We start from the raw sequence: 9,471 nt of genomic DNA, 5'->3' as shown, positions 1-9,471 counted from the left end.
TCATTAGGTTGTAGGAAACGTGTGGGTACATTACAAGAGACAGGTTTCCAAAGCACAAAACTGAATGTGAAAAACCCAGCACCGCTGCAGTTCTTGACACACTTAAACCGGTGCGCCTGGCACCTATTACCAAACCCATTCAAAGGCCTCTGTTGTCTTTCCCATTCACCATCTGAATGGCACACATACACAATCCATGTCTCAATCCAGCCAACTTGAGACAAGTCTGGGAAGAATTGGGGCGGCAGGGTAGCCTAGTGGTTAGAGCGTTGGACTATCCCCGAGCTGACAAGGTACAAAGGTACAAATCTGTCGTTCTGCCCCTGAACAGGTAGTTAACCCATCGTTGAAAATAAGAAATTGTTCTTAACTGACTTGCCTAGTTAAATAAAGGTAAAATAAAATAAATAAAAAATTGGTGTCAAAATGGGACAGCATTCCTGTGGAATGCTTTCGACACGTTGTAGTCCATGCCCTGATAAATTGAGGCTGTTCTGAGGGTAAAAGACGGTGCAACGCAATATTAGGAAGATGTTCCTCATGTTTTGTACACTCAGTGTACATGATCATGTCACCCTTCTCATTGTTTTATTTTTTATATTCAAAATATATGTTCACGTGTAAATTTTTACCAGCCCACCCAACTCAACAATGGCATTTGCCGGAATTGTCAGATGGCCAATCCACCCCTGGAAACAGACACGCTAGATTCTCCCTTTTAAAAAACTGACCTGTGTAGCTGTATTATTGTCAGGCACGTGCACAGATAAGGCTCTATCTGTGCAGAGCACACGTCCCTTTGCCATTCCAGTATTGAAAGTGCCCTTTTGGGTGGAGGTATAATTTATTTTTGTACATTTGTTGTCATTGTTGTTCGGAACCCACTGCCCGCAAGTCGTCTTCAAGTTCGCCACCCCCACCCTGTCCCTTGGTTGCGCCTGTTGATCATGCCCTGTACGGAGCTCGCTCGCGAGTCGCGCCCAGTTGTATCTTTTTCAAGTCTGCCCTGTATCAAGCTCCGGGTCACGTGCATGGCTTGAGAGATGCGATTACCGGCCTAGTGTGTGTAGCTAGATACCTAGTTTAAATATTATCAGTACTGCCACAGCAGCATACCATTGATTAACACTTGATAACACTTGATTTAGCCTCCATCATCATCAATATTTGGTCTGCTTGGCTGATACGCGCAGCAGAGAGAGAAAAAACGACAGAGAGGTAAATTACAATCAGTAAAAGAAATTGAGCTAGCTAACTAGCAGATTTACATCAATCATCAGCATCAATACCCTATTTTCCCCATGTCAATCATGTCTTTAGGAGGCACTGTAACTACACTGAATGAAAATATTAACGCAACATGCAACAATTTATACAATTTTACTGAGTTACAGTTCATATTTGGAAATCAGACAATTGAAATAAATAAATCAGGCCCTAATTAATGGATTTCATATGGCTGGGAATACCAATATGCATCTGTTGGTCACAGATAACTTTTAAAAAAGCAGCGTGACACATCTCCTTCTCATAGAGTTGATCAGGCTGTTGATTGTGGAATGTTGTCTCACTCATCTTCGATGGCTTTTGAAGTTGCTGGATATTGGCGGCAACTGGAACATGCTGTCATACACATAGATCCAGAGCATCCCAAACATGCTCAATGGGTGACATGTCTGGTGATTATGCAGGCCAACTGGGACATTTTCAGCTTTGTTTCAGAACATTCAATTATCTGGCAACAGCTCTGGTTACATTCCTGCAGTCAGCATGCCTATTGTATTCTCCCTCAAAACATCTGTGAGACATCTGTGGTATTGTGTTGTGTGACAAAACGGCACATTTTAGAGAGGTCTTTTACTGTCCCCAGCACAAGGTGCACCTGTGTAATGATCATGCTGTTTAATCAGTTTATATATATGCTACACCTGTCAGGTGGATGGATTATCTTGTCAAAGCAGAAATGCTCACTAACAGGCATGTAAACAATTTTGTGCACAACATTTGAGAGAAATAAGCTTTTTGTGCATATGGAACATTTCTGAGATATTTTATTTCATCTCATGAAACATGGGATCAACACTTGACATGTTGCATTGGCCTATACTCAATTTGTTTTCTTCATGTTAGCTACAGAAGCATTTGGTGTGTAATGAATTTCGAGATATTAATCATGAAGGTATTTATTTTTCAAGAGGGGGCTTTTTTCCATTTACCTCATTTGGTAGTATACTTCAAATTCCAATATCGAACGAAGAAATAGAAGACTGGTCATGGGGCGGCAGGTAACCTAGCGGTTAAGCGCGTGGGAACAATAACCGGAACGTCACTTGTTCGAATCCCCAACTAGCTCGCGATCACAGGTGACCTGGCTGGAAAATGAGCAAGATGAGCAAGGCATTTGATCCCAATTTCTCATCTGGATAAGAGCGTCTGCTAAATGTCATGAAATGGAACAAACCAATTCGAGGGGACCGTCCGGCACCATCAGTTCCCTTTTCTACACTGCCTTAATATGTACACCATAAGCAAACAGTGAGCGATTTGTATTCGTCAAAATAGGATTTCAGAAAAAAATGACATGTTAAACTTAGTTCTAGGCTAACCTCTGCGCATCAAGTAGGCTAGACTAATTCCCTTTCAATTGACCTGAGGCAAATAGGGTCCGTTTTTATTGAACTAAATCAAATATGGCAGTTATATTTAGAATTAAACTTTTGAGTTGAAGGGTTCAGAGTCGAGTTTTTAGACTGCTACCGAGCACAGAGCAAAAGTGTGCTCCAATATAATGATTAACAAAAGTGGACCAGTATGGGGACCTGCGTCCGGCGTCATGTGAAGTGTGCTTAAAACAATCCGCATGTGTAGCCTAGTAGTCTAAATAAAGTGGACATTTTAAATTGGAATGTTGCATTTCTCTTGAGAAAGCAAGCAACAGGTGAAATGATTTCTGCACAACATAGAAGAAGAGATAAACCCAACACATTATTAGGCCTACAGCTTCTAGAACACCATAAAGCGAATGTAGGCTTTTCTAAGCAACAAACATTTGTTTTGCTTTAGGCCTATATTGTCCTCCTAAAATGTGGGTACAGTATAGCCTACAGCAGAGCGGGTGCAAAACATCTAGGCCTATTGAGATTACAAGACAGGTCTAAAACCAAAACACAGAAATTAGACCTATTTCCGAAAGATATTATGAATTTAATTTTACCCTGAGAATTAGGCCTAATTTAGCCTTATCCACGAGAATATTAGGCTAATAAAACCGGTGATAAAGTCAGCATTGCAATAATTTGAACATGCATGAATAATAAAAATAACATAAATTAAAGCTAAGTTCCCATTCATAAACATTTATTGATGAATGGTGGAAATGTAGATATTCCATTTTAAACATGTAGCTCAAGATAATAGTCACGGACTGTGTTGTCCAAACAATATGTGGTGACATTTTATAGAGCAACATTAAGTTATTGAACATTACATTAATATTTTCCAATTTTAGTTCTCAATCGTTTTCTGATCGGTTAAAACCCACGGCGTTGCGGGCAACATGCGTGCAATAGTTCCAACACCTCCATAACATTCATAGAAGGACACCTTCAGATGAAGGAATTTCTCCTCCTCGTATTGGTGAATCGTGATAACACTTTGATAAAGTCAAACTGAAGCTTCACCTGATTTAAGAGCATGCATATATCAAAGACAAGACACGAAAATAAGAAAGAAAACCATTTAGTGCATTTGGACATAACTGATATAAAAGTAGGCTTATATTTAATCAAAATATTCTTACAATGTTCAAAAAATAAAAAGCAACCTGTTGTGTGATAAGATAACATGATATTGTCTGAATATTTACTGAATTAAAATGTGCCCTTTTGAATTATAAAGGAATCCACAGGAATCCTGAAGTACAAAATGCCATCAGATTAAAAAATATAGTGGGCTACACACAATGAAAGCCAAACGGTATAGAACACAACGCACTCCATTCCAGAGACGATATAATTCCAAATGTCCTGTCTGTCTTTCTCCAGACATACTGTATAAGCCAAGCCTGACAAGTGAAAGGTGATGCGTCAGCAGGTTTGTGTGTATAGAGAATGATGCTCGATGTCAGACGGTACGGCGAGACGTAAGGAGAGGAGGAGAGGTGAGTTGAGGAGACCGATGGATGATGAAGTCCCTCAAACATTTTGTCCCAAATCACCAAAAAAGTGATGAGTTCAAACTATAAAATGTATAAAACGGGTTCAACGAAATCTTCACAACAATAGTAAAAGAACAGCAAATACCGGACATGACCCACACGGTTGTCTTAGGATAGGCTATAACCATAACCCCTCAATTCAACCCTAGACCTCGAAGCCAGTTCCACTGCCCATTTCATTGTTCCTCTCTAATCAGGGAGTTATTTAGACCTGGGACGCCAGGTGGGTGCAATTAATTATCAGGTAGAATAGAAAACCAGCAAGTTCACGGACCTAGTGTAAAAGTTGAATTAAATACCCCTGGTGTACGCCATAGGCTACTGTTTGAATGCTCAAAACATGAACAACATTGATAATATGAGAATGTGGCAAATTATACAAAGAAGACAGGCTGAAACATATAAATATTGAAGTTACCTTTCAGTTCAATTTGACTACATTTACTGTAGGCCCTAAATGAAAGCCTATTGAGAAAGGTTTGGATGCACAGATACTTAATGATTATTGTACACTTTTGAGGGAGATGTCAAACGAAACAAACCGCACACATGTTTTCTTTTTACTTCTTAAAATAGCTACAAAATAACGACGGTAAAACAATTAAGATGCATAGAGGATATTTAACTACCTAACTCCGTTCTCATAAAATATCGCAACAAAATGTAAAAACAAAATAAAAGGTGTAATTTGTGTCTTTGCCACGCCACAACATTACGCACAGAAACTTTACACATCTGACTAAATGTAAGACCATTTATTTTCCTCTTTTAAATTGTTTTACTATTTTTGACGCCGTAAAACTCACATGAAAAACTCTGGGGACGAGGGGGTGTTGTCGGATCCGTTTTCCCTGCAGCCGTTGGTTATGAGCTTCTCGTACTTGTCCTTGTATGCGTCCCGCTCCCTGGCCAGCCGCGATATCTCCGCCTTGAGGTGGTCCACCTGCTGGATTAGCTGCGTCTTCTCGCCCTCCAGAACATGTCTCTGCTGGACCCGCTTGTAGCGGCAGGACTGGGCATAGCCTCTGTTCTTTAGGGTCCTCCTCTTCTGTTTCAGTCGGATCACCTCCTCCTTGCTGACCCCGCGCAGTTGTCGGTTCAGCTCCCGTACTGACATGCTCACCAGCTGGTCGTCCGAAAACCGGTCGTCCAGGTCCAGGTGTCCTATGTGCTGGTGGCTGCCTGCCGAACTGGCATTGGACGGGACCCCTGTGGAGGGGTGGTGTCCCCCGGCGTGGTGGTGGTGGTGATGGTGGTGGGGACCTCCGTTCTGCGCTGCCGCTGCAGCGATAACAGCGGATACCACAGCGGCTGCTGAGCCCATCTCCTCCCCGGCCATGCCGCCTCCTGCCCCGGCCACCCCGGCGAACTGCTGCCCTCTAGCATAGCCATCGAAGGACTGGAGATGGTGGCTGCTGCTGATCAGCGCCTCTACCGCGTCTTCGGGGCTGAAGCCCAGCGCTTCGGGATTCAGCTGCTGTTGGTAGCCGCTCATCCAGTAGAAATCCTCCAGGTGAGCCTTCTGCTCGCTCCCGGAGCCCGGGCTGGGCGCCGAAAAGCTTGGGGAAGGGGGAACCGAGCTGCAAGGCGTGCTCATCGGGGTGGAAGACAAGGATCCCCCGGCGATCAGGCGGCTGCACTGGCTGATGCTGCGATCCGGCTCCACCGGCTCCTTTTTCACTTCAAACTTCATCAGATCGAAGTCATTAACATATTCCATGGCCAGGGGACTGGTGGGCAGGTCGGAGTTGCTCATTGCCAGTTCTGATGCCATCCTGCTGCTGCTGAAAGCAGTCCTCCAAAGGGGCTGAGCAGCACCTGTCAAAGCGGGCTGCTGTGACATGCACTGAGCCAGCTTGATTTCTTTATTTATTTTATCTTCCAGAAAATGGAGAGAAAAAACACAAGGTTTCTAGCCTAATTGCGCAGCGCACGTTTTTTTTGTAATTTTTTTCTCTCTTTTTATGCAGTCTCTGCACAGCCGCACCAGAGCAGCGCGTGCGTCTCACTCTCCTCCGTTTTCTCCCTCTCTTTCTCCTTGTCTGAGCGCAGTTCTGTGTGTTTCTAACATTTAACACTTCATGCCTTATTTTAGGATTAGTGCGCCAAATTGAAGGAGGTTCACGTGCCGTGTCACAGGCAAATTCATGCCTTGTAGAGAAGGAAAGAAAAACAACTCCACCCCAGGCTTGACGGAGAGAGTGTTTTTTTAAAAGCCATCAATCCCTGCAGACGAGTTCAAACGCCTTGCTGAATTTTATAGGCGTCCTAACATCAGGGCTCTGGGCTCAAATATTAAATTTGTACTCACAGCCAATGAGCTATCTCGCTTTGAGGGATAATTAGCATAATAGGCATAATAGTAGAAAATCCAACATTTTGGAAACTCTGGGAGCCCAGAATAAAGACAGTAAAAACAAAACAAAGAAACACCACTTAGCCTATTGGTTATAACGACTTTAAATGAATGGTAAATATGTTCATCCCATTTCTTTGAATAATGTTGGGATACCTACATAGGCTATATAAGCGAGTTAAGCTACATATAAAAAGCAAGTTAATAGTATATTAGCTACCTTATGAATAGGGTATAGATATAGCCATTTTGTCAGCATAATAACAAATAGTCATAGGCTATGTTTTTAAAACATTGGAGTTGTAGGGCCTAAAACGTAGGTTATACAATTGATTCTAACATATCGAAGAAGGTTAGTTAAGTAGTAGTAACACTATTAGTGTTGAGTGTAATTATTTCATTGTGGAAATATGGGCTAGATGAAGGTAAACACTTCACTTACCGCGAAACATTTACCAGCCAAAGTGGCCTCACTTCTCTCAGTCTATGCGTTTATAAAACCTAATTCAGAGCTATTTATAAGGCTCTGACCTAATGGACATGCTCAATTATGTTTACTATGTTCTTCTGATACCACTTCAATTTGGGTCGCGTTTCCCTGCTCAGACGTTGCATGCATCAACCAATGGTTACATGCCACGTCATCGTCTGTCATCGACTGACAGATTGCTATAACATATGATGTGGTTAGCTGATACGTGCAATACTTATCAAGGCGTTGTAAGATCTGGCAGGCGTCAACAACAGCGGGGCAGAGGAACGCGCCTATTCTCTTGTAGCAGTTCTTGATCAGTGAAGTCATTGAACGTGCACTCGTGTTGTCGATACGGTTGTAAAGGCATGGGTCCGGCTATGTGAGTGAGTGGCTGTTAGCAAACCCAACAGCGCCACCCTTTGGGATGACACAGTAGGCCTAGGGCACGCATTAGTTACGATCACCTCTGCTTTTTGTTACTTTGTACAATGATTAAACATATAGCAGGATCTGCATAAATAATGTACATTCTCGAGTCGCTGGATGTGAGAGCATACATTTCCGATTTTACAATAAGAAAGACGAAAAACAAGGTAAGAACACACTGATGATGGTGCATGGTCATACTGTAGGACCAGGACTTTAGTGTTATATATGTCACTTTCACTATAAGCTCTTTATAACACACTCCATCAAATACTTCTCTGCCTCTTAGCTCCAATATGGAGTAATCTTCAATAGAGCCTGTTTCCCTTCTAATGAACAGAACAGACATAGTAGGCTCCCCACCCCCCTTCCTCCCTCTATATGGCAGGAGTGGTGGCACATAAGAACAAACCATAAAGAGGGTTATCCTCGGAGAAGATGAGAGTAAATAACTCATCTCTCTGTAGAGCATGTCACACGGGAAAGCAACATCTAGAAACCCAACGCCCTCAGCAGCACAGCACCAAGTCCCCTGTGCCTCAACACTAGTAGATATTCTCCTGGTCCCTGTGACTGTTCATGAGGACTTAGCGCTAAACACAGAGGATGTTTTTTTCATTAACACACAAAACAGAGTAGGCTCTCTGAGGAGGTGTCTCTGATGGGTTGAGTAAATATCAGAGGAGAGGTGTCCCTTCCAATTCCACTCTGCTGCTGCTGTGTAAACACATAGTCATTATTAGTCAATAGAAGAACTAGAAAGTGTAATTATGATGAATCTCTGTCAATTAAGTGAGGCTATGAAACAGTCAAACACATTTTTAAACACATGTCATTTAGACAATAACATGCTCATATGATCAAAATTATATTTCTTTATCCACGTTGTTTTGTACTACGCAGTATTAAATACATTAGTAATAATGCAAACATTTTTAATGCATTAGTGGACATTTTATTATTTGTTTCCAATAATGTACATTAGCCTATTCATAATGTTGCTGATATTGCATGAACCATACAAGTTGCAATATCAGATTTCCTTGTTTTATATATTTTTTCTAAAAAGCCATAGTTAGTCCTATAGATCTGCTAGGGCCTAGGCCATGGTATTTTCTCTTGCCTGCAATCAACAGTATCCAGTTGTTTCACTGTTGTTTCACTTCACTGATTCAGTTTGGACCTGCTCCAACAGAAGGGTAAATGGACAGTCTAAAATGTAGCCTGTCTAATCGGTGTCCTCTCAGAAACTATGCGTGGGTTTATCAGAAACTATGGGCAGGTTTAACCCAAATACCCATAGTGTTAATGAGAGATGATGTGACCTTTCTGATTTCACCCCAAGAGAACCCAAATGTATCCTGGTTAAAAGTACCCAGTGTTCCATTCAGGTCTGGCCTGGGATTTACTGTTAGTGTGACCTATTAATTATTATATCCAGGCTCTCCTGGTTGTATGACTTATGTTCCACGTCATATGGAACACATTTTTATTTTTAAATAAGCTTATGTTACGGACTTAGCCAGTATCACTTCCCCCTGATTTGCCTCCTACCTGGCTGGAACTCAGGACCTCTTCTTTGTGAACACATGTAACTGCCCTCCTTGACAGCGTTCCAACGGGTTGAGCCACCCAAAAGTTACCCATTTCTTTTGAGATGAGGTGTGGGGTGGGGGTGTAGACAATCACTGAAGGGTCATCTGAAAGAACAATCTGTGTGTTGATTTTGAAGTACCCTTTATTAAGGCAGAAAAATTCAGTGTAACTTCAATAAACCCACATTAAAACAGGCAAACTGAAGTTGCTACATCCATATTTTTGGACTAAATTATAAACTAGCAAAAAAAGAAACGTCCCTTTTTTAGGACTCTGTCTTTCAAAGATAATTTGAAAGAATCCAAATAACTTCACAGATCTTCATTGTAAAGGTTTTAAACACTGTTTCCCATGCTTGTTCAATGAACCATAAGCAACTTATGAACATGCACCTGTGGAACG

The 9,471-nt window shown here is 41.8% G+C and overlaps 1 protein-coding gene across 1 annotated transcript in view; it reads right to left on the bottom strand.

Annotated features, from left to right (window-relative positions):
• LOC109867724 (transcription factor Maf) overlaps positions 1-6,454 on the bottom strand; it is a 91,440-nt gene extending 84,986 nt beyond the window's left edge. Inside the window, exon 1 of the mRNA XM_031802168.1 lies at positions 5,023-6,454. Coding sequence (XP_031658028.1) covers positions 5,023-6,059 — 1,037 coding nt within the window. The 5' untranslated portion in view covers positions 6,060-6,454. The remainder of the gene's footprint in view (positions 1-5,022) is intronic.
• Positions 6,455-9,471: the final 3,017 nt, after the last annotated feature.

Source organism: Oncorhynchus kisutch, linkage group LG22 (assembly GCF_002021735.2).
Source record: "Oncorhynchus kisutch isolate 150728-3 linkage group LG22, Okis_V2, whole genome shotgun sequence".
NCBI classification, from domain to species: Eukaryota; Metazoa; Chordata; class Actinopteri; order Salmoniformes; family Salmonidae; genus Oncorhynchus; species Oncorhynchus kisutch.
This window is presented reverse-complemented; position numbering and strand designations above follow the sequence as displayed.